The 24,640-nt window shown below is 54.4% G+C and overlaps 1 protein-coding gene across 1 annotated transcript in view; it reads left to right on the forward strand.

Moving 5' to 3' along the window:
- Nucleotides 1-4,398: 4,398 nt before the first annotated feature.
- The window catches only part of LOC149428281 (lysocardiolipin acyltransferase 1-like), a gene marked incomplete at its 5' end in the record, with an annotated part of 78,950 nt that continues 58,708 nt past the window's right edge, over nucleotides 4,399-24,640 (forward strand). Inside the window, one exon of the mRNA XM_089667548.1 lies at nucleotides 4,399-4,553. Within this exon, the coding sequence (XP_089523674.1) occupies nucleotides 4,399-4,553 (155 nt within the window). The remainder of the gene's footprint in view (nucleotides 4,554-24,640) is intronic.

Consider the following 24,640-nt stretch of genomic DNA (forward strand, 5'->3'; position numbering starts at 1 on the left):
GGGGGTCAGTGTTATGGGGGGAGGGGGTCAGTGTTATGGGGGGAGGGGGTCAGTGTTATGGGGGAAGGGGGGTCAGTGTTATGGGGGGGTAGGGGGTCAGTGTTATGGGGGAAGGGGGTCAGTGTTATGGGGGGGAGGGGGTCAGTGTTATGGGGGGGAGGGGTCAGTGTTATGGGGGAGGGTCTGTGTTATGGGGGGGGTCTGTGTTATGGGGGGGGTCTGTGTTATGGGGGGGGTCTGTGTTATGGGGGGAGAGGGGGTCTGTGTTACGGGGGGGGTCTGTGTTGTGGGGGGGGTCTGTGTTATGGGGGGGGGTCTGTTACGGGGGGGTGTCAGTGTTGTGGGTGGGTCTGTGTTACGGGGGGGTGTCAGTGTTGTGGGGGGGGGTCTGTGTTGTGGGGGGGGTCTGTGTTACGGGGGGGTGTCAGTGTTGTGGGGGGGGGTCAGTGTTATGGGGGAGGGGTCAGTGTTGTGGGGGAGGGGGTCAGTGTTGTGGGGGAGGGGGTCAGTGTTGTGGGGGAGGGGGTCAGTGTTATGGGGGGTAGGGGGTCAGTGTTATGGGGGGAGGGGGTCAGTGTTATGGGGGGAGGGGTCAGTGTTATGGGGGGTAGGGGGTCAGTGTTATGGGGGGAGGGGTCAGTGTTATGGGGGGAGGGGGTCAGTGTTATGGGGGGAGGGGGTCAGTGTTATGGGGGGAAGGGGGTCAGTGTTATGGGGGAAGGGGGTCAGTGTTATGGGGGGAGGGGGTCAGTGTTATGGGGGGGAGGGGGTTAGTGTTATGGGGGGAGGGGTCAGTGTTATGGGGGGAGGGGGTCAGTGTTATGGGGGGGAGGGGGTTAGTGTTATGGGGGGAGGGGGTCAGTGTTATGGGGGGAAGGGGGTCAGTGTTATGGGGGGAGGGGGTCAGTGTTATGGGGGGAGGGGGTCAGTGTTATGGGGGGGAGGGGGTTAGTGTTATGGGGGGAGGGGGTCAGTGTTATGGGGGGGTAGGGGGTCAGTGTTATGGGGGGAGGGGGTCAGTGTTATGGGGGGAGGGGTCAGTGTTATGGGGGGAGGGGGTCAGTGTTATGGGGGGAGGGGTCAGTGTTATGGGGGGAGGGGGTCAGTGTTATGGAGGAAGGGGGTCAGTGTTATGGGGGGAAGGGGGTCAGTGTTATGGGGGGAGGGGTCAGTGTTATGGGGGGAGGGGGTCAGTGTTATGGGGGGGTCTGTGGTATGGGGGGGGTCTGTGGTATGGGGGGGGTCTGTGGTATGGGGGAGGGTCTGTGTTATGGGGGGGGTCTGTGTTATGGGGGGGGTCTGTGTTATGGGGGGGGTCTGTGTTATGGGGGGAGAGGGGGTCTGTGTTACGGGGGGGGTCTGTGTTGTGGGGGGGGGGGTCTGTGTTATGGGGGGGGTCTGTTACGGGGGGGTGTCAGTGTTGTGGGTGGGTCTGTGTTACGGGGGGGTGTCAGTGTTGTGGGGGGGGGGTCTGTGTTGTGGGGGGGGTCTGTGTTACGGGGGGGTGTCAGTGTTGTGGGGGGGGGTCAGTGTTATGGGGGGGAGGGGGGTCAGTGTTATGGGGGGGTCACTGTTATGGGGGGTCTGTGTATTGGGGGGGTCTGTGTTACGGGGGGGGTCTGTGTATTGGGGGGGTCTGTGTATGGGGGGGGTCTGTGTTATGGGGGGGGTCTGTGTTATGGGGGGCGGTCTGTGTTATGGGGGGGGTCAGTGTTGTGGGGGGGGTCTGTGTATTGGGGGGGGTCTGTGTTACGGGGGGGGTCAGTGTTATGGGGGGGTCAGTGTTGTGGGGGGGTCTGTGTTACGGGGGGGGTCAGTGTTATGGGGGGGTCAGTGTTGTGGGGGGGGGTCTGTGTATTGGGGGGGGTCTGTGTATTGGGGGGGGGTCTGTGTATTGGGGGGGGTCTGTGTTACGGGGGGGGGGTCAGTGTTGTGGGGGGGGTCAGTGTTGTGGGGGGGTCAGTGTTGTGGGGGGGTCTGTGTTGTGGGGGGGGTCAGTGTTATGGGGGGGTCAGTGTTGTGGGGGGGGGTCAGTGTTGTGGGGGAGGGTCTGTGTTATGGGGGGGGGTCTGTGTTATGGGGGGGTCAGTGTTGTGGGGGGGGGTCAGTGTTGTGGGGGGGGTCTGTGTTATGGGGGGGTCAGTGTTGTGGGGGGGTCAGTGTTGTGGGGGGGGGTCAGTGTTGTGGGGGGGGGTCTGTGTGTGGGGGGGGGTCTGTGTTGGGGGGGGTCTGTGTTATGGGGGGGGGTCAGTGTTATGGGGGGGGGGTCAGTGTTGTGGGGGGGGTCAGTGTTGTGGGGGGGGGTCTGTGTTATGGGGGGTCTGTGTTATGGGGGGGGGTCTGTGTTGTGGGGGGGGTCAGTGTTGTGGGGGGGTCTGTGTTATGGGGGGGGGGTCTGTGTTATGGGGGGGGTCTGTGTTGTGGGGGGGGGTCTGTGTTGTGGGGGGGGGTCTGTGTTATGGGGGGGGGTCTGTGTTATGGGGGGGGTCTGTGTTATGGGGGGGGGTCTGTGTTATGGGGGGGGTCAGTGTTGTGGGGGGGGGTCTGTGTATTGGGGGGGGTCTGTGTTACGGGGGGGGTCAGTGTTGTGGGGGGGTCTGTGTATTGGGGGGGTCTGTGTATTGGGGGGTCAGTGTTATGGGGGGGTCAGTGTTGTGGGGGGGGGTCTGTGTATTGGGGGGGGTCTGTGTATTGGGGGGGGTCTGTGTATTGGGGGGGTCTGTGTTACGGGGGGGGATCAGTGTTGTGGGGGGGGTCAGTGTTGTGGGGGGGTCTGTGTTGTGGGGGGGGTCAGTGTTATGGGGGGGGCCATCATAGCCGGACTTGTTTCCTAAGAGAAGAGCGGTGAAGCACTCATTTGTTACGGGGGGGGGGGGGTCTGTGTTATGGGGGGGGGTCTGTGTTATGGGGGGGGTCTGTGTTATGGGGGGGGTCAGTGTTGTGGGGGGGGGGTCTGTGTTATGGGGGGGTCAGTGTTGTGGGGGGGGGGTCAGTGTTGTGGGGGGGGTCAGTGTTGTGGGGGGGGGTCTGTGTTGTGGGGGGGGGGTCTGTGTTGGGGGGGGGGGTCTGTGTTATGGGGGGGGTCAGTGTTATGGGGGGGGTCAGTGTTATGGGGGGGGGGTCAGTGTTGTGGGGGGGGTCAGTGTTGTGGGGGGTCTGTGTTATGGGGGGTCTGTGTTATGGGGGGGGGTCTGTGTTGTGGGGGGGTCTGTGTTATGGGGGGGGGGTCTGTGTTATGGGGGGGGGTCTGTGTTATGGGGGGGGTCTGTGTTGTGGGGGGGGGTCTGTGTTGTGGGGGGGGGTCTGTGTTATGGGGGGGGTCAGTGTTATGGGGGGGGGGTCTGTGTTATGGGGGGGGGTCTGTGTTATGGGGGGGGTCAGTGTTATGGGGGGGGTCAGTGTTATGGGGGGGGTCAGTGTTGTGGGGGGGGTCTGTGTTGTGGGGGGGGGTCTGTGTTGTGGGGGGGGTCAGTGTGTGGGGGGGTGAGTGTTATGGGGGGGGTCTGTGTTGTGGGGGGGGTCTGTGTTATGGGGGGGGGTCTGTGTTATGGGGGGGGTCAGTGTTGTGGGGGGGTCAGTGTTATGGGGGGGGTCAGTGTTGTGGGGGGGTCAGTGTTGTGGGGGGGGTCAGTGTTGTGGGGGGGTCAGTGTTATGGGGGGGTCTGTGTTGTGGGGGGGGTCAGTGTTGTGGGGGGGGTCAGTGTTGTGGGGGGGGTCTGTGTTGTGGGGGGGGTCAGTGTTGTGGGGGGGTCAGTGTTGTGGGGGGTCAGTGTTGTGGGGGGGTCAGTGTTATGGGGGGGGTCAGTGTTGTGGGGGGGGTCAGTGTTGTGGGGGGGGTCTGTGTTATGGGGGGGGTCTGTGTTATGGGGGGGTCTGTGTTATGGGGGGGGGTCTGTGTTGTGGGGGGGTCTGTGTTATGGGGGGGGGGTCTGTGTTATGGGGGGGGGGTCTGTGTTATGGGGGGGTCTGTGTTGTGGGGGGGGTCTGTGTTATGGGGGGGGGTCTGTGTTATGGGGGGGGTCAGTGTTATGGGGGGGGGGTCTGTGTTATGGGGGGGGGTCTGTGTTGTGGGGGGGGTCAGTGTTGTGGGGGGGGGTCTGTGTTGTGGGGGGGGGTCTGTGTTGTGGGGGGGGTGAGTGTTGTGGGGGGGTGAGTGTTGTGGGGGGGGTCTGTGTTGTGGGGGGGGGTCTGTGTTATGGGGGGGGTCAGTGTTGTGGGGGGTCAGTGTTATGGGGGGGGTCAGTGTTATGGGGGGGGTCAGTGTTGTGGGGGGGTCAGTGTTGTGGGGGGGGTCAGTGTTGTGGGGGGGGGTCAGTGTTATTTGGGGGGGGTCAGTGTTATGGGGGGGGTCTGTGTTATGGGGGGGCCATCATAGCCGGACTTGTTTCCTGGGAGAAGAGCGGTGAAGCACTCATTTGTCCTTCTCTCCCCTCCAGAGAACACCAAGTCCCGGAGTCACGAGTTTGCGGAGAAGAGCTCCCTAGAGAAGTATGAATACGTCCTCCACCCCAGGACCACCGGCTTCACCTTCATCGTGGACCGCCTGAGGGAAGGTAGGAGGAGCAATCCCCCCCCCCCCCAATGTCCCACCACAGAGATGACATGAAAAGCAACTTTATTATAAATGACAAAGACAGACGAAACCCACAGAGTAAAATCATACCCCCCCAACTTCCCCAACTTCCCCTCCCCCCTCCCCCTCCCCCTCCCCCTCCCCCTCCCCCTCCCCCCTCCCCCTCCCCCTCCCCCTCCCCCCTCCCCCCTCCCCCCAGCTTCCCCCTCCCCCCAGCTTCCCCTCCCCTATGGAGTGTGTGCCTCCAATCCTTGTCTTCTACCTCAATATATTCACCCCGACACCCTGACACCCCGACACCCCGACACCCCATCTCTGCAGTCTGTGTGGGTTTGTCTGTCAGATTTGGTTTTGTTGCATGGTTGTGTCGTTGTTGTGCAGGCGGGGATTGCAGTTCGTTGGGGGGGGGGGTTATAACTATGATATCTTGAAATATGTAATGTGGACATTGTATCTGGTGAATGACAACCCCCGCACTATGTATGGGGGTCACTGATCCAGGTTGGGGCCATCCAGGACTCTACAACACCCCAACCTACAGCTGGCCTGTGCAGCATGGTGCATGTGGAAGGGTGACGCACGTCGCAGACAGATTTCCCAGCTCCTGTAGCAGCCAGCCTGCAGAACGACCCAACTGGCCCTCTAACAATTCAGATTCCAGGCAGAGGGATTTGTTTGCACACTTTTGGGAATATATGTGGAAGCCGCAGTGCTGACGTCATCCCGCACACTCTGAGTTCTCCAATGGATGACGTCATATGGGAAGTAGTAGTCGTGTAGTGCAGGTGATAAGCACCCAGGCGTTGTAGCTCACGTGTAAAACCACAGATTTATTAATCACATGACAGGGAAAAAGAGTGATATCTGTGAACATGGGATTAATATGTGGCTTTACACGTGAGCTACACGGCCTGGGTGCTTGTCACCTGCTCTGGTAGTATGTGCTATGCAACCACTACTCTCTGCTTGGTGTCCCTCCGGTCACACCCACACCTTTGTCATTGGATGAGTCTGTGAGGTTACCCCGCCCCTCTGGTGGCATGCTCTCTCTTTTTGTGTGATGACGTCATATGGGGCTGGTGTGCTGATTCTCTTTGTTGGGGGGGAGTTCTGTATGTGGGGTACATCTGTACAGTGTCATATATACAGTCATGGCCGAAATTGTTGGCACCCTTGATATTTTTCCTGAAAATCAAGTATTTCACACAAAAAAGGTATTGCATTAACACATGTTTTGCTATACACATGTTTATTCCCTTTGTATGTATTGGAACAAATATAAAACAGAGGCAGAAAAGCAAATATGACATAATGTCACACAAAACCCCAAAAATGGGCTGGACAAAAGTATTGGCACCCTTAACTTAATATTTGGTTGCACACCCTTTGGAAAACATAACTGAAATCAGTCGCTTCCTATAACCATCAATAAGCTTCTGACACCTCTCACCCGGAATTTTGGACCACTCTTCCTTTGCAAACAGCTCCAGGTCTCTCTTATTGGAAGGACACCTTTTCCCAACAGCAATTTTAAGATCTCTCCACAGGTGTTCAATGGGATTTAGATCTGGGCTCATTGCTGGCCACTTCAGAACTCTCCAGCGCTTCTTTGCCATCCATTTCTGAGTGCTTTTTGACGTATGTTTGGGGTCATTGTCCTGCTGGAAGACCCAGGATCTTGGACGCAAACCCAGCTTTCTGACACTGGGCCCTACAGTGCGACCCAAAATCCTTTGGTAATCCTCAGATTTCATGATGCCTTGCACACAGTCAAGGCACCCAGTGCCAGAGGCAGCAAAACAACCCCAAAACATCATTGAACCTCCACCATATTTTACCGTAGGTACTGTGTTTTGTTCTTTGTAGGCCTCATTCCGTTTTCGGTAAACAGTAGAATGATGTGCTTTACCGAAAAGCTCTATCTTGGTCTCATCTGTCCACAAGACGTTTTCCCAGAAGGCTTTTGGCTTACTCAAGTACATTTTGGCAAACTGTAGTCTTGCTTTTTTATGTCTCTGTGTCAGCAGTGGGGTCCTCCTGGGTCTCCTGCCATAGCGTTTCATTTCATTTAAATGTCGACGGATAGTTCGCGCTGACACTGATGCTCCCTGAGCCTGCAGGACAGCTTGAATGTCTTTGGAACATGTTTGGGGCTGCTTATCCACCATCCGGACTATTCTGCGTTGCAATCTTTCATCAATTTTCCTCATCCGTCCACGACCAGGGAGATTAGCTACAGTGCCATGGGTTGCAAACTTCTTGATAATGTTGCGCACTGTGGACAAAGGCAAATCTAGTTCTCTGGAGATGGACTTGTAACCTTGAGATTGTTGATATTTTGCCACAATTTTGGTTCTCAGGTCCTCAGACAGTTCTCGTCTCCTCTTTCTGTTGTCCATGCTTAGTGTGGCACAGACAGACACACAATGCAAAGGTTAAGTGAACGTCTCTCCTTTTTATCTGCTTTCAGGTGTGATTTCTATATTGCCCACACCTGTTACTTGCCCCAGGTGAGTTTACAGGAGCATCACATGCTTGTAACATTCTTATTTATCCGCAGTTGTGAAAGGGTGCCAATACTTTTGTCCAGCCCATTTTTGGAGGTTTGTGTGACATTATGTCGAATTTGCTTTCTTTCCTCCCTTTTTTTGTTTTGTCCCAATACACACAAAGGGAATAAACATGTGTATAGCAAAACATGTGTTAATGCAATACGTTTCGTGAGAAATACATGATTTCCTGGAGAAATATCAAGGGTGCCAACAATTTCGGCCATGACTGTATATATATATACTGTGTGTAATGATGTAATGTCTCTATTTCTCGCACGTGCGGTTTGGACTTTTGCTGTATTTTCCCCGCTGGGTTTTGCGCTCTGTTGGGGTCTCCTTGTCTGCTGGTCAGATATTTCATGACGTCTCCAGCATTCTGTTGTCTCTGATGGCGATGTCTGCATTCCATCTCCATAACGGCTCCATGTACGCGGGGCGCTTGGAAACCTCTTCTGAACGATGGAGGCTGACTGCTGGAAAATGTAGGTTAGAAAACGTCAGTTTAGCTGCGTTTACAGACCGCGTTTGTGTGCGTTTTATGTGCGTTTGTGTGCGTTTAGAAGCGTTTTTAAACGATAACCTCAGGAGACCTTCCAGAATGCCCAGAATGCACGGAAAATGAGTAAATAATTAACTATTTCAGACATTTTGAGAGAAGCAGAGAGAGCGGAAGTGGGGAGAGCGGAAGTGGGGAGAGGAGAAACAGAGAGAGGGGAAGTGGGGAGAGGAGAAGCAGAGAGAGCGGAAGCGGGGGAGAGCGGAAGTGGGGAGAGCAGAAGCAGAGAGAGCGGAAGTGGGGAGAGGAGAAGCAGAGAGAGCGGAAGCGGGGGAGAGCGGAAGTGGGGAGAGCAGAAGTGGGGAGAGGAGAAACAGAGAGAGCGGAAGTGGGGAGAGCGGAAGTGGGGAGAGCGGAAGTGGGGAGAGGAGAAACAGAGAGAGGGGAAGTGGGGAGAGGAGAAACAGAGAGAGGGGAAGTGGGGAGAGCGGAAGTGGGGAGAGGAGAAGCAGAGAGAGCGGAAGTGGGGAGAGGAGAAGCAGAGAGAGCGGAAGCGGGGGAGAGCGGAAGTGGGGAGAGCAGAAGTGGGGAGAGGAGAAACAGAGAGAGCGGAAGCGGGGGAGAGCAGAAGTGGGGAGAGGAGAAACAGAGAGAGCGGAAGTGGGGAGAGGGGAAGTGGGGAGAGGGGAAGCGGGGAGAGGGGAAGCGGGGAGAGGAGAAGCGGGGAGAGGGGAAGCGGGGAGAGCGGAAATGGGGAGAGGAGAAGCAGAGAGAGCGGAAGTGGGGGAGAGTGGAAGTGGGGAGAGGAGAAGCAGAGAGAGCGGAAGTGGGGGAGAGTGGAAGTGGGGAGAGGAGAAGCAGAGAGAGCGGAAGTGGGGAGAGCGGAAGTGGGGAGAGCGGAAGTGGGGAGAGCGGAAGTGGGGAGAGCAGAAGCGGGGAGAGCGGAAGCAGGGAGAGCGGAAGTGGGGAGAGCGGAAGTGGGGAGAGGAGAAGCAGAGAGAGCGGAAGCGGGGAGAGGAGAAGCAGAGAGAGCGGAAGTGGGGAGAGGAGAAGCAGAGAGAGCGGAAGTGGGGGAGAGCGGAAGTGGGGAGAGGAGAAGCAGAGAGAGCGGAAGTGGGGAGAGGAGAAGCAGAGAGAGCGGAAGTGGGGAGAGGAGAAGCAGAGAGAGCGGAAGTGGGGGAGAGCGGAAGTGGGGAGAGGAGAAGCAGAGAGAGCGGAAGTGGGGGAGAGCGGAAGTGGGGAGAGGAGAAGCAGAGAGAGCGGAAGTGGGGAGAGTGGAGCATTTTTGGATCAGCGTTTAGCAGCATTTTGCCACGTTTCCTTTTTTTAGCAATTTTTTTTTACCCCAAAAATTTTTTTCAAGTCAAAAAACATCCAAAAGCACCAGTTTGCAGCATTTGACCGCCTTTTGCCGCATTTTTCAGTGTTAGAGCATTTTTACAGCTGAAAAACTCCTCTAGAAGCCCGCTAGTTCTGTTTTTTCTTTTCCAGCCAAACAAATCGTTGATTCCAGTCTGTGTGTGAATGGACACCGAGGAGAACATGCCAGGGGGGGGGGGGGTTTAATGACTGTAGAAAAAACCATCAAACACCCAAAACAGCCGCTGCCAAACCATCAAGTGTGCATGAGGGCTAAAATATCCTACATAAAATTTACTGACACTGACCTTTCACCCCAACACTAACCCTGGCACTGACCTTTCACCCTGGCACTGACCTTTCACCCCGACACTAACCCTGGCACTGACCTTTCACCCCGACACTAACCCTGGCACTGACCTTTCACCCTGACCTGTGGCCCCGACACTAACCCTGGCACTGACCTTTCACCCCAACCTGTGACCCCGACACTAACCCTGGCACTGACCTTTCACCCCGACCTGTGGCCCCGACACTGACTTAGATCACACGGCTCCAGCTTTTGTTTGTCCTGCAAGGAGAGAAGTATAAATGTCTTCTGTGTTGGATCCTCTGTATGTATATGATGTATATTTCCGTTCAGAAGAGACGGGGGGTGGGCTGCACAGTGTCTGATCACTGATAGGGGCCGTCACAGAGACCAGGAAGCGGGAGTCCTGGGGCCCAACCCAAAACCCGGGTCCTCTCGGTGAAGGCCAGGTCTGTGTGCTGGGCCCCTCCCCCCCCTTTTCGTATTGTCATCATGAAGGGGTTAAGTAGATTGTTCAGCTGTTACTGTGAAGTCAAAGAAGAGTGATGGGCGGACCTTTCAGTTGCCTTCTATTTGGAACTAGAAGTTTGGGTTCTTTTGATTGGTTCCCAGAGTGCGGACACCAACAGTATGAAGCCCCCTGATATATGAAATCTGAAGACACGGGTTCAGGGGAGGGGCACAGGTATAGGATAGGGGTGCTCTAACCTATAGGGATCCTAATTTAGTGTCACACTGACATTGGGGGTTCCAGCAAAATCACACCCTGATACCCGGGGTCCCAGTACTGTTGCACATAGAAGGGGTGCCTCACCCCTAAAGGTGGGAGTATCTCTCTGGGTCCCAGACCTGAGAGTTCAGTCAGTGGTTTCAAAAAGGTACAATATAGGGTTCATAATTCTACTGAACTGAAGGTTCTGAACTACCTCCTTGTTTCGGGGAGTTCCTATACCGGAACCTCCACAAGAAAGGTTCAACGGATTGTAGTCCAACCTGTTCACAGTACCAGAGGTACCAGTCCTGTCCCTCAACAAATCCTTCACATTCATATGTTGTATGGAAAACACAATGTCATGTCCATGGACAACCAGGACTCTTCTCTGCATGTTCCCCTTTGCCCACTTCATCACTTCTGTGCCTTCCACTGGTAGACAACCACCTCCAGTCTGTCGCGTTGCCTTCTGGCCTGTCTTCTGCTTCCAGGGTGTTCACCAAAATCTTACCACCTTTCCTCACCCTTCTCAGGACTTCCAGGGGCCAGGCTATCCACGCAGCCTTTTCCTGAAGGATTCACCTCCCGTACAGCTCTCAGAACATCTCCGAATCAGCTGCTCCAGGCCTTTGGGTCATCAAGAACTCTGCTCTCCAACCTTCCACCTCTGTTCCATCCTTCAGTCCCTGGTTTTGGTAGCATGACTGTTGAATTCCAGGTCTTTCAGGATAGAGGGGTTTCTGAGTTCGTGATTCGGAACTTGCTGAAAGAAAAGCCACAGCCAGGAAGCTTTCTCTTCAGACCTGTAAATCTTCCATTGGCTGGTGCAGTAAATTCAGAGATTACTCTGTGCCTCACGTCCTGGCCTTCCTGTGAAGCCCTCAACCAGAATCACCTCATAGCGCCCTTCAGGGGGGCTTTGACCTTCTCCATCATTTCCAAAGGACTTTGGCATCCCTTAATAAAAACCTTTTTTCAAGGTGTTTCTCGCATTGGTCACCCCTTTGCAGCACCCTGCACTTCCCTGGGACCTTCATTTGGTCCTCTCTACCTTGCAGAGACCGTCCTTTGAATCATCAGGGATTTCCCTTAGAAATTCTTGCCAGCAAAATAGCCTTTCCTGTGGCCATCATGTCTCTGACCTGGCGACCCTTTCCTGTAAAGAGCCCTTCCTCTACAATAACAAGGTTGTCTTACCCCATATACCAGGGGGTTCAAACCTTCTAAACAAAGGGCCACTTTACTGTCCTTCAGACTTTAGGGTTGCCGGCCATTGGGAGTAGAAAAGGTCTCGACTTCAGTGGGGAACAAAAGAAGGCCCCATCGTTGGTGTCAGTGGGAGGAACTGTGCCCATTATTGATGTCAGTGGGAGGAATTGTGCCCCATCATTGGTGTCAGTGGGAGGAATTGTGCCCCATCATTGGTGTCAGTGGGAGGAATTGTGCCCCATCATTGGGGGGGGGAATTGTGCCCCCTCGTTGGTGTCATTGGGAGGAATTGTGCCCCATCGTTGCCATTGGGAGGAATTGTGCCCCATTGTTGGTGTCATTGGGGGGAATTGTGCCTCATCGTTGGTGTCATTGGGGGGAATTGTGCCCCATCGTTGGTGTCATTGGGGGGAATTGTGCCCCATCGTTGGTGTCATTGGGGGGAATTGTGCCCCATCGTTGGTGTCATTGGGGGGAATTGTGCCCCATCGTTGGTGTCATTGGGGGGAATTGTGCCCCATTGTTGGTGTCATTGGGGGGAATTGTGCCCCATCGTTGGTGTCATAGGTGGGAATTGTGCCCCATCATTGGGGGTGGAATTGTGCCCCATCGTTGGTGTCATAGGGGGAATTGCGCCCCATCGTTGGTGTCATTGGGGGGAATTGTGCCTCATCGTTGGTGTCATTGGGGGGAATTGTGCCCCATCGTTGGTGTCATTGGGGGGAATTGTGCCCCATCATTGGTGTCATTGGGGGCAATTGTGCCCCATCATTGGTGTCATAAGTGGGAATTGTGCCCCATCATTGGGGGTGGAATTGTGCCCCATCGTTGGTGTCATTGGGTGGAATTGTGCCCCATTGTTGGTGTCATGGGGGGAATTGTGCCCCATCGTTGGTGTCATTGGGTGGAATTGTGCCCCATCGTTGGTGTCATAGGGGGAATTGTGCCCCCTTGTTGGTGTCATTGGGGGGAATTGTGCCCCATCGTTGGTGTCGGTAGGAAGTATTATGCCCATTTTGGTGTCAGTGGGAGGAACTGTGCCGCGTCTTTGGTGTCATTGTTGGTATCAGTGGATGAAATAGTGTCCCAAAGGTCAGATAAAAGCACGCAAAACACCGCAGTTTGGAGACCACGGCCCCAGACCATTCTTTCTTTCACAGGTGGGTTAAGTATTCCTCCTCAGTGAGGACATTGTTCTGCCATCCATGCGTCCTGCTGCTAAGCATTCAAGGGAAGTCTCTGTACATTACCTGGATGTAGTCAGAACCATTAGTACCTAAAGGCTACTGCCTCCATTGGGCAGATTCCCGGTTATTCTTTCCTCGGGTCCTCGCATGACACCCTGGACTTCAGATCCACCATTACTGTTACACACCACCAGATCTGTCGGAGCTTCCTGGGCTTCTAGGCACCAAGCCGTCTCCCAACTCTGTGAGGCCCCCACCTGGTCTTCTGTTTTACCAATTGGATGTCCATTCTTAGCGGTTGCAGCTTTCAGCCTCGAGCTCCTTGGAGCAGCACTCTGACTCTGGGGTTTCCCCTCTTGTTGTTGGGCCTGTTGGAGCACTTTTGTTGCCTTGTTGCTGCCCACTCTTGTGTTCATTGCGTGGGGATGTCCCATGGTGCATGGGAGTATGATTGGGAGTGGAGGAATCGTGACTGGAAATTCCAAGTCTTGAAGTACAGGACACATACCGCCCTCTCCAGACTCTCCTAGATAGAGTGGCATGGAGTTATAGGGGAGGCACCCCGGGGGAATGTGACCTCAAGGGCTTGCCAGTGTCCAGTCACCTGAAGGTGCGGCCTATAACCCAGATCTATTAATATTCAGCCTGTCCTGACCTGTACATTCCATATCTTGGAGTTCAGTAACCTCACAATTCCTGTTTGGGGCTCAGAACATCGACACCCTGAGATGTAAGGTGACAGAAACAACATTTCATGCTCAAAACATTTCCTTATAAAAAGAACTCTACAAGGCCTGAGCCCTCCATTCTCAGCCTGGACTTTGAAATTCATTGTTCCCCACATTGTTCTCCATGACCTCCACGTTGTTCCCCACATTGTTCTCCATGACCTCCATATTCCCCACATTGTTCTCCATGACCTCCACATTGTTCCCCACATTGTTCTCCGTGACCTCCACATTGTTCCCCACATTGTTCTCCATGACCTCCACATTGTTCTCCATGACCTCCACATTGTTCTCCATGACCTCCACATTGTTCTCCATGACCTCCACATTGTTCTCCATGACCTCCACATTGTTCCCCACATTGTTCTCCGTGACCTCCACATTGTTCTCCGTGACCTCCACATTGTGCTCTGTGACCTCCACATTGTTTTCCGTGACCTCCACATTGTTTTCCGTGACCTCCACATTGTTTTCCGTGACCTCCACATTGTTCTCCGTGACCTCCACATTGTTCTCCGTGACCTCCACATTGTTCTCCGTGACCTCCACATTGTTCTTCGTGACCTCCACATTGTTCTCCGTGACCTCCACATGGTTCCCCACATTGTTCTCCATGACCTCCACGTTGTTCCCCACATTGTTCTCCATGACCTCCATATTCCCCACATTGTTCTCCGTGACCTCCACATTGTTCCCCACGTTGTTCTCCGTGACCTCCACATTGTTCCCCACATTGTTCTCCATGACCTCCACATTGTTCTCCATGACCTCCACATTGTTCTCCATGACCTCCACATTGTTCTCCATGACCTCCACATTGTTCCCCACATTGTTCTCCGTGACCTCCACATTGTTCTCTGTGACCTCCACATTGTTCTCTGTGACCTCCACATTGTTCTCTGTGACCTCCACATTGTTCTTCGTGACCTCCACATTGTTCTTCGTGACCTCCACATTGTTCTCCGTGACCTCCACATGGTTCCCCACATTGTTCTCCGTGACCTCCACATGGTTCCCCACATTGTTCTCCGTGACCTCCACATGGTTCCCCACATTGTTCTCCGTGACCTCCACATGGTTCCCCACATTGTTCTCCATGACCTCCACGTTGTTCCCCACATTGTTCTCCATGACCTCCATATTCCCCACATTGTTCTCCATGACCTCCACATTGTTCCCCACATTGTTCTCTGTGACCTCCACATTGTTCTCTGTGACCTCCACATTGTTCTCTGTGACCTCCACATTGTTCTCTGTGACCTCCACATTGTTCTCTGTGACCTCCACATTGTTCTCCGTGACCTCCACATTGTTCTTCGTGACCTCCACATTGTTCTTCGTGACCTCCACATTGTTCTCCGTGACCTCCACATGGTTCCCCACATTGTTCTCCGTGACCTCCACATGGTTCCCCACATTGTTCTCCGTGACCTCCACATGGTTCCCCACATTGTTCTCCGTGACCTCCACATCATTCACCACGTCCTCCACATTGTTCCCCACATCCTTCATATTGTTCCCCACATGGTTCACCACACCCTCCACATCGTTCGTTCTCTACGACCTCCACATCATTAACCACACCCTCCACATCGTTCTCCACGACCTCCACATCGTTCTCCACGACCTCCACATCGTTCTCCACGACCTCCACATCGTTCTCCACGACCTCCACATCGTTCTCCACGACCTCCACATCGTTCTCCACGACCTCCACATCGTTCTCCACGACCTCCACATCGTTCTCCACGACCTCCACATCGTTCTCCACGACCTCCACATCGTTCTCCACGACCTCCACATCGTTCTCCACGACCTCCACATCGTTCTCCACGACCTCCACATCGTTCTCCACGACCTCCACATCGTTCTCCACGACCTCCACATCGTTCTCCACGACCTCCACATCGTTCTCCACGACCTCCACATCGTTCTCCACGACCTCCACATCGTTCTCCACGACCTCCACATCGTTCTCCACGACCTCCACATCGTTCTCCACGACCTCCACATTGTTCACCACACCCTCCACCTCCTTTACCACACCCTCCACCTCGTTCTTCACACCCTCCACCTCCTTTACCACACCCTCCACCTCCTTTACCACACCCTCCACCTCCTTCACCACACCCTCCACCTCGTTCTTCACACCCTCCACCTCGTTCACCACACCCTCCACCTCGTTCACCACACCCTCCACCTCGTTCACCACACCCTCCACCTCGTTCACCACACCCTCCACCTCGTTCACCACACCCTCCACCTCGTTCACCACACCCTCCACATTGTTCACCACACCCTCCACCTCGTTCACCACACCCTCCACCTCGTTCACCACACCCTCCACATTGTTCACCACACCCTCCACCTCGTTCACCACACCCTCCACCTCGTTCACCACACCCTCCACATTGTTCACCACACCCTCCACCTCGTTCACCACACCCTCCACCTCGTTCACTACACCCTCCACCTCGTTCACCACACCCTCCACCTCGTTCACCACACCCTCCACCTCGTTCACCACACCCTCCACCTCGTTCACCACACCCTCCACCTCGTTCACCACACCCTCCACCTCGTTCACCACACCCTCCACCTCGTTCACCACACCCTCCACCTCGTTCATCACACCCTCCACCTCGTTCACCACACCCTCCACCTCGTTCACCACACCCTCCACCTCGTTCACCACACCCTCCACCTCGTTCACCACACCCTCCACCTCGTTCACCACACCCTCCACATTGTTCACCACACCCTCCACCTCGTTCACCACACCCTCCACCTCGTTCACTACACCCTCCACCTCGTTCACCACACCCTCCACCTCGTTCACCACACCCTCCACCTCGTTCACCACACCCTCCACCTCGTTCACCACACCCTCCACCTCGTTCACCACACCCTCCACCTCGTTCACCACACCCTCCACATTGTTCTTCACATCATTCTCCATGACCTCCTCACAACTTTTCTCTGGGGAAAACAGAGCCAGGAGGTCACATTGATGAGCCGTAAATTTCCATCTCAGCTAGAGAAAGGGACACAATGCCGCGGGGTCACTGAGACGCAGAAGACTCATCAATAGTCTCCTCGTCTTCCAAGAACCACCAGAAACCTCTAGAAAGAAGAATTGTCGTGCTTGTGCCCTCACCCCGGGATCGGGTTCACATTGCTCAGCATAATCTGGCCTTCAATGACAACTCTCCTCCCCGGTGGCTGCCGTGTGAATGTGTTTTGGTTGCTGGCAGTCGGAGATCCTGGGGGAGAGCGGCCAGAGAACATCAATTCACTCTAAAAATAGGACGGCGGCTATTCCAGAAAATCACATTCACTTTCTGAGTCTGCTGGAGAAAATGCAGCTGTGAGATCCAGGGACGGGTCCAAACCGATGATCCGGGTGAGAGCCGCGTTCTGCCAACGTATGTGACGGCGGAGTGCACTCACTACACATGGGGTCATGGAGCGCCAAGTCGCTGGGATTGTATGTTTGAGGAGCAACTTCATCCAAAGCAGCAACCTTCATTCCTCAATAGATCCACTCTGTGTGCACCACATGCCTTACAAACCCAGGTATCGCCTTGTAAAAGTAGAAGTGACATCATCACTGTGCTGCAGGGAGCACAGCTGTGGGAGGGGCCCAGCAAGCTCCACCCACTGCAAGCAGAAAAGTATAGGAGGGGCGGAGACCAGACCAGTCACTCTGCACAAGGAGAGAGCAGACCTGTGGGAGGGGCCCAGCAGGCTCCACCCACTGCAAGCAGAAAGTATAGGAGGGGCGGAGACCAGACCAGTCACTCTGCACAAGGAGAGAGCAGACCTGTGGGAGGGGCCCAGCAAGCTCCACCCACTGCAAGCAGAAAAGTATAGGAGGGATGGAGACAAGATCAGTGACTTTGCACAAGGAGAGAGCATAGCTGTGGGAGGGGCCCAGCAAGCTCCACCCACTGCAAGCAGAAAAGTATAGGAGGGGCGGAGACCAGACCAGTCACTCTGCACAAGGAGAGAGCATAGCTGTGGGAGGGGCCCAGCAAGCTCCACCCACTGCAAGCAGAAAAGTATAGGAGGGGCGGACACCAGACCAGTCACTCTGCACAAGGAGAGAGCAGACCTGTGGGAGGGGCCCAGCAAGCTCCACCCACTGCAAGCAGAAAAGTATAGGAGGGATGGAGACAAGATCAGTCACTCTGCACAAGGAGAGAGCAGACCTGTGGGAGGGGCCCAGCAAGCTCCACCCACTGCAAGCAGAAAAGTATAGGAGGGGCAGAGACCAGACCAGTCACTCTGCACAAGGAGAGAGCAGACCTGTGGGAGGGGCCCAGCAGGCTCCACCCACTGCAAGCAGAAAAGTATAGGAGGGGCAGAGACCAGACCAGTCACTCTGCACAAGGAGAGAGCAGAGCTGTGGGAGGGGCCCAGCAAGCTCCACCCACTACAGGAGGGGGCAGAGATCAGAGCAGGAGGGCGAGCAGCAGTAAGCGGGGTTTATGACCGGAATTCCCAGGATAAGGGATGGAGATGTTTCTTGCTGGATGGGGGTAAGTGGGAGTCGTGCCCAACAAAAACATTAAAGTGGAACTCCCCCTTTAACTACCTATAAATGGCCTCCAGTGTTGTTCCTGTTTCTTCTTGCCGGAGGCGGCCATTTTGCAGAAGCCTAGAGCCCCTGAGCAGCAGCAAATCTTTAGGCTGTCATTAGATCGACCTCTACATTTTAAGCACAGTGCCAAAAAACAGACAGCAACTGAGCACGTGCAGAACAGGGTGAGCCCGGGTATTACTGGACTGTACACAGTATAGGCACTTATTTGGAATGTTTTCCATAGCTAGACCTGCAAAAAGGGGCCGGCCTGACATCATCGAGGAGGGTTCTCTGACTAACATTCCACTTTTAGTAGGGGCCTAGGACTACTCAGCAGTATTGCCTGTGGCCCCCCTGCACCTAATATTTTCCCCATTATTGACTTCCGATCTGTTGTCCTGCATTGGGTCTCTGTGTGGTGGTGGCCATCTTGGTGGACATTTCCTCCACATGTCAGAGATGTCTCTGTGATGACTGATGAAGTAATTTTTAAGCAGCAGGAGGGGAGTAGGAGGAAGTGCAGATCCACAGAATGGATGAAGCAGAAGCAGGGAGATCCTTCCATTGCACCTCCTCAGGTATAGCTTACCCTCCAGCAAGGTGAACAGTGGTCATCACAGATCCACAGAATGGGTGAAGCAAAAGCAGGGAGATCCTTCCATTGCACCTCCTCAGCTACAGCTTACCCTCCAGCAAGGAGAACAGTAGTACTCACAGATTCACAGAATGGATGAGGGTGAATCCTTCCATTGCACCTCTTCAGGTATAGCTTCCCCTCCAGCAAGGAAAACAGTGGTCATCACAGATCCACAGAATGTATGAGGCAGAAGTAGGGAGATCGTTCCACTGCAGCTCCTCAGGTACAGCTTCCCCTGTAGCAAGGAGAACAGTAGTCATCACAGATTCACAGAATGGATGAGGGTGAAGCAGGGAGATTCTTCCACTGCAGTTCCTCAGGTACAGCTTCCCCTCTAGCAAGGAGAACAGTAGTCATCACAGATTCACAGAATGGATGAGGCAGAAGTAGGGAGATCGTTCCACTGCAGCTCCTCAGGTACAGCTTCCCCTGTATCAAGGAGAACAGTAGTCATCACAGATTCACAGAATGGATGAGGGTGAAGCAGGGAGATTCTTCCACTGCAGTTCCTCAGGTACAGCTTCCCCTCTAGCAAGGAGAACAGTAGTCATCACAGATTCACAGAATGGATGAGGCAGAAGTAGGGAGATCGTTCCACTGCAGCTCCTCAGGTACAGCTTCCCCTGTATCAAGGAGAACAGTAGTCATCACAGATCCACAGAATGGATGAGGGTGAAGCAGGGAGATCCTTGAACAGTAATTTCAAACATCTCACACTTCAGATATACAACTCTGAGGCTCAAGGCCCAGCATTGCCCCGGCACAGGAAGTGCACTGAATGGCAGGAGTAACTCCAGACAAAGAGGCGGGCTTTTCAGCTCAGGGACCATTAACACTCCTATAAGAAAGCAGATCTTTATTTGTAGAGTTTAGTTACATGGTGGCTTCTTATATCCTCATGAGACTCCAGGGGTCAGAAATTCCCAGCCCCACCCACCTCCTGTGGCTGATGATGTCATTGTTACGTGAGGCGCCTGGACAGTGCAGCGGCGTAACAGTGATGCCTTCGGCCTTGTGTGAGGAAGCCAAAAAAATCCTTCACTGCAAAAAGCTGCTGAGCAATTCAGCCTGCTGCCAGCATAGTCATGGTGCCATTTATACGGCCAAAAAACTTCCTCAGGCCCGCTCCTCTATGGAGGGCTTAGTCGTTCCTCAGGCCCGCTCCTCTATGGAGGGCTTAGTCGTTCCTCAGGCCCGCCCCTCTATGGAGGGCTTAGTCGTTCCTCAGGCCCGCCCCTCTATGGAGGGCTTAGTCGTTCCTCAGGCCCGTCCCTCTATGGAGGGCTTAGTCGTTCCTCAGGCCCGCCCCTCTATGGAGGGCTTAGTCGTTCCTTAGGCCCGCCCCTCTATGGAGGGCTTAGTCGTTCCTCAGGCCCGCCCCTCTATGGAGGGCTTAGTCGTTCCTTAGGCCCGCTCCTCTGTGGAGGGCTTAGTCGTTCCTTAGGCCCGCTCCTCTGTGGAGGGCTTAGTCGTTCCTCAGGCCCAGTCCACTATGGAGGGCTTAGTCGTTCCTCAGGCCCGCTCCTCTACGGAGGGCTTAGTCGTTCTTCAGGCCCGCTCCTCTACGGAGGGCTTAGTCGTTCCTCAGGCCCGCTCCTCTGTGGAGGGCTTAGTCGTTCCTCAGGCCCAGTCCACTATGGAGGGCTTGGTCGTTCCTCAGGCCCGCCCCTCTATGGAGGGCTTAGTCGTTCCTCAGGCCCGCCCCTCTATGGAGGGCTTAGTCGTTCCTCAGGCCCGCCCCTCTATGGAGGGCTTAGTCGTTCCTCAGGCCCGCCCCTCTATGGAGGGCTTAGTCGTTCCTCAGGCCCGCCCCTCTATGGAGGGCTTAGTCGTTCCTCAGGCCCGCTCCTCTATGGAGGGCTTAGTCGTTCCTCAGGCCCGCCCCTCTATGGAGGGCTTAGTCGTTCCTCAGGCCCGCCCCTCTATGGAGGGCTTAGTCGTTCCTCAGGCCCGCCCCTCTATGGAGGGCTTAGTCGTTCCTCAGGCCCGCCCCTCTATGGAGGGCTTAGTCGTTCCTCAGGCCCGCCCCTCTATGGAGGGCTTAGTCATTCCTTAGGCCCGCCCCTCTATGGAGGGCTTAGTCGTTCCTCAGGCCCGCCCCTCTATGGAGGGCTTAGTCGTTCCTTAGGCCCGCTCCTCTGTGGAGGGCTTAGTCGTTCCTCAGGCCCAGTCCACTATGGAGGGCTTGGTCGTTCTTCAAGCCTGCTCCTCTATGGAGGGCTTAGTCGTTTCTCAGGCCCGCCCCTCTATGGAGGGCTTAGTCGTTCCTCAGGCCCGCTCCTCTATGGAGGGCTTAGTCATTTCTCAGGCCCGCCCCTCTATGGAGGGCTTAGTCGTTCCTCAGGCACGCTCCCCTATGGAGGGCTTAGTCGTTCCTCAGGCCGCTCCTCTACGGAGGGCTTAGTCGTTCCTCAGGCCGCTCCTCTACGGAGGGCTTAGTCGTTCGTCAGGCCCGCCGCTCTATGGAGGGCTTAGTCATTCGTCAGGCCCGCTCCTCTATGGAGGGCTTGGTCGTTCTTCAAGCCCGCTCCTCTATGGAGGGCTTAGTTGTTTCTCAGGCCCGCCCCTCTATGGAGGGCTTAGTCGTTCCTCAGGCCCGCTCCTCTATGGAGGGCTTAGTCATTTCTCAGGCCCGCCCCTCTGTGGAGGGCTTAGTCGTTCCTCAGGCACGCTCCCCTATGGAGGGCTTAGTCGTTCCTCAGGCCGCTCCTCTATGGAGGGCTTAGTCGTTCCTCAGGCCGCTCCTCTACGGAGGGCTTAGTCGTTCGTCAGGCCCGCCGCTCTATGGAGGGCTTAGTCGTTCGTCAGGCCCGCCGCTCTATGGAGGGCTTGGTCGTTCCTCAGGCCCGCTCCTCTGTGGAGGGCTTAGTTGTTCCTCAGGCCCGCTCCTCTATGGAGGGCTTAGTCGTTCCTCAGGCCCGCTCCTCTATGGAGGGCTTGGTCGTTCCTCAGGCCCGCCCCTCTGTGGAGGGCTTAGTCGTTCCTCAGGCCCGCTCCTCTGTGGAGGGCTTAGTTGTTTCTCAGGCCCGCCCCTCTATGGAGGGCTTAGTCGTTCCTCAGGCCCGCTCCTCTATGGAGGGCTTAGTCGTTCCTCAGGCCCGCTCCTCTGTGGAGGGCTTGGTCGTTCCTCAGGCCCAGTCCACTATGGAGGGCTTAGTCGTTCCTCAGGCCCGCTCCTCTGTGGAGGGCTAAGTCGTTCCTCAGGCCCGCTCCTCTGTGGAGGGCTTAGTCGTTCCTCAGGCCCGCTCCTCTCGGGCTGATCACAGCCGGCAGTTTAATCTCAGCTGATTGCACCATTTATGTATGAAATGTCCTCCGGCCGTACTTAACTCCAGAATGAGAGGCTGTCCGTTCTCTACCCGCCAATCAGATCTGTCATCTCGAGGCCTTCTCCCCTCCCCCACAATAAAGAGGGATAGGGACAGTCCTTATATACAGTATGGTATATACCCGGTCTTGGGATACGCTCATACCGTCTTGTGTGATGGTGAGAATAGATCCGGCAGGAGACCAGATACAAGATAAAAGGTGATTGGACCGATTCTGCCTTGATTGGTTCCTGCGTTTTCTAAATCATCTTATCTCCAAATTATTAAAAATACCACTAAAGTCACTCAAAACCAGATCAGAATTCAGACGGTTCCCCAGGACCAGTCCAACATTCACTCCATGGCTGATTCAGACCAGTGATTGGGCAGCAAATAGGAACCTCTGAACTCCGGTGATTCACCGATAAACTGATGAAGTGGCAGATGAGCCACAAAACGCGTCTTTTGCTGTAATAAATAAATTGATGGTCATTACTTTACCAACACGATTTTGACCCGTACAGTGAAGGAAATGCGTATTCACCCCCCTGATGATGGTGAATGTTGGCCCCTCACACAAACGATCGGTCTAACAATGGAATGTTCGCCCCTCACACAGAAACGATCGGTCTAACAATGGAACGTTCGCCCCTCACACAGAAACGATCGGTCTAACAATGGAACGTTCGCCCCTCACACAGAAACGATCGGTCTAACAATGGAACGTTCGCCCCTCACACAGAAACGATCGGTCTAACAATGGAATGTTCGGTGTAACACTGAGAGACAGAATACAACAACAAATTCAGCAGAAATGTGTCTAACAAATGATGACGGATCTGCATGTTCATGAGGGAAAGAAGGATTGGATCCCCGATCATTCAGCAGGATTTCTGGCTCCCAGGTGTCTCTCATACAGGTAACAAGCTGAGATTAGAAGCAGTCTCTTAAAGGGAGTGCTGCTAATCTCATTGTGTTACCTGTATAAAAGACACCTGTCCACAGGAGCCATCAAACCATCAGATTCCAAACTCTCCACCATGGCAAAGAGCAAAGAGCTGTCCAAGGATGTCAGGGACAAGATGGTAGACCTACACAAGGCTGGACTGGGCTACCAAACTATGGCCAAGCAGCTTGGTGAGAAGGTGACAACAGTTGGTGCAATCATTCACAAATGGAAGAAACACAAAACAAGTGTCAGTCTCCCTAGGTCTGGTGCACCATGCAAGATCTCACCTCGTGGGGTGTCAATGATCATGAGAACAGTGAGGAACCATCCCAGAACTACACGTGAGGATCTTGTCAATGATCTCCAGGCAGCTGGGACCACAGTCACCAAGAAAACAATTGGTAACACACTACGCCGACAAGGACTGAAATCCTGCAGTGCCCGCACGGTCCCTCTGCTCAAGAAAGCCCATGTCCAGCCCGTCTGAAGTCTGCCACTGAACATCTGAATGATGCCGAGGAGGACTGGTGGGAAGTGTTGTGGTCAGAGGAGACCAAAATCCAGCTCTTTGGCATCAACTCAACTCGCCATGTTTGGAGGAGGAGGAATGCTGCCTATGACCCCAAGAACACCATCCCAACTGTGAAACATGGTGGTGGAAACATTCTGCTTTGGGGGGGTTTTTCTGCTAAGGGGACAGGACAACTGCACCGCATCAAAGGGACGATGGACGGGGCAATGTACCCTCAAATCTTGGGTGAGAACCTTCTTCCCTCAGCCAGGGCATTGAAAATGGGTGGTGGATGGGTGTTCCAGCATGACAAGGACCCAAAACACACGGCCAAGGCAACAAAGGAGCGGCTCAAGAAGAAGCACATTGAGGTCCTGACTTCGACCCATTTGTACCTACCTACAACTACCCATCTATAACCAACAGCACATGAAGACCATGGACATCTCTGCCGAACAAGTATTTGATGTTTTATTTGTGTTGCTCCTGCGTTCTCCAACCATCCTGATACCTCCTGGTAGGATCTAGGACTGTGTTCCTGAGCCATGAAGAACACGCAAAGATCAGTGCTGGCTGTGGATCCCACGGGTGCTCCATGTATGCAATGTAGGATCTGGCAGGGGTCTTGTACAGAAGATATGATGGATCTTTGTTTACAAGGCTCTTCTCGCCTGCTCCTGTGCTGTACAATGTGATCTCCTTGTAATATCAGATCCTCACTAAGCCTCGTAATGTGATTACCAAAGTCATATATTCATCTGATTACAATGGTGCCATCTGCTGGCCACACCCCCTGCGCTCAGCCGAATAATCCGGGAACAAAGAGGCCGGATATGAAGACCACCAATTACCACGTTCTCTATAGAAGGGCTGAGCGGACAAAGTGTTGTGTCCACCTGGGAGTGAGGAGAATCTGCACCCCCAGAGGTCATTGTGCCGGGGATCGTCCGTATACAGACTGGGGACGGAACACCGGAACCTCTACCAACGCAGCTCTTCTATCCTGGAAGACATGATGGCAGCAGATTTGTAACATCGCATTATCTCCAGTGTCCGTGACACCAGCGAGCTCTGCACCCCATGATGTCTACACTATACTGCCCGATGTATTGTCCCCGTCCTCTGTATCATGTGCTTCAGGTGCTCCAATCCCCTCCATATCATGTGATTCAGGTGCTCCAATCCCCTCCATATCATGTGATTCAGGTGTTCCAATCTCCTCCATATCGTGTGATTCAGGTGCTCCAATCCCCTCCATATCATGTGATTCAGGTGTTCCAATCCCCTCCATATCATTTGATTCAGGTGTTCCAATCCCCTCCATATCATTTGATTCAGGTGTTCCAATCCCCTCCATATCATGTGATTCAGGTGCTCCAATCCCCTCCATATCATGTGATTCAGGTGCTCCAATCCCTTCCCAATCATGTGATTCAGGTGCACCAATCCCCTCCATATCATGTGATTCAGGTGCTCCAATCCCCTCCATATCATGTGATTCAGGTGCTCCAATCCCCTCCATAT

This window comes from Staurois parvus, unplaced genomic scaffold (assembly GCF_062004578.1).
Source record: "Staurois parvus isolate SC_StPar_1 unplaced genomic scaffold, SC_StPar_1.0 ptg003360l, whole genome shotgun sequence".
Classification (NCBI taxonomy): domain Eukaryota; kingdom Metazoa; phylum Chordata; class Amphibia; order Anura; family Ranidae; genus Staurois; species Staurois parvus.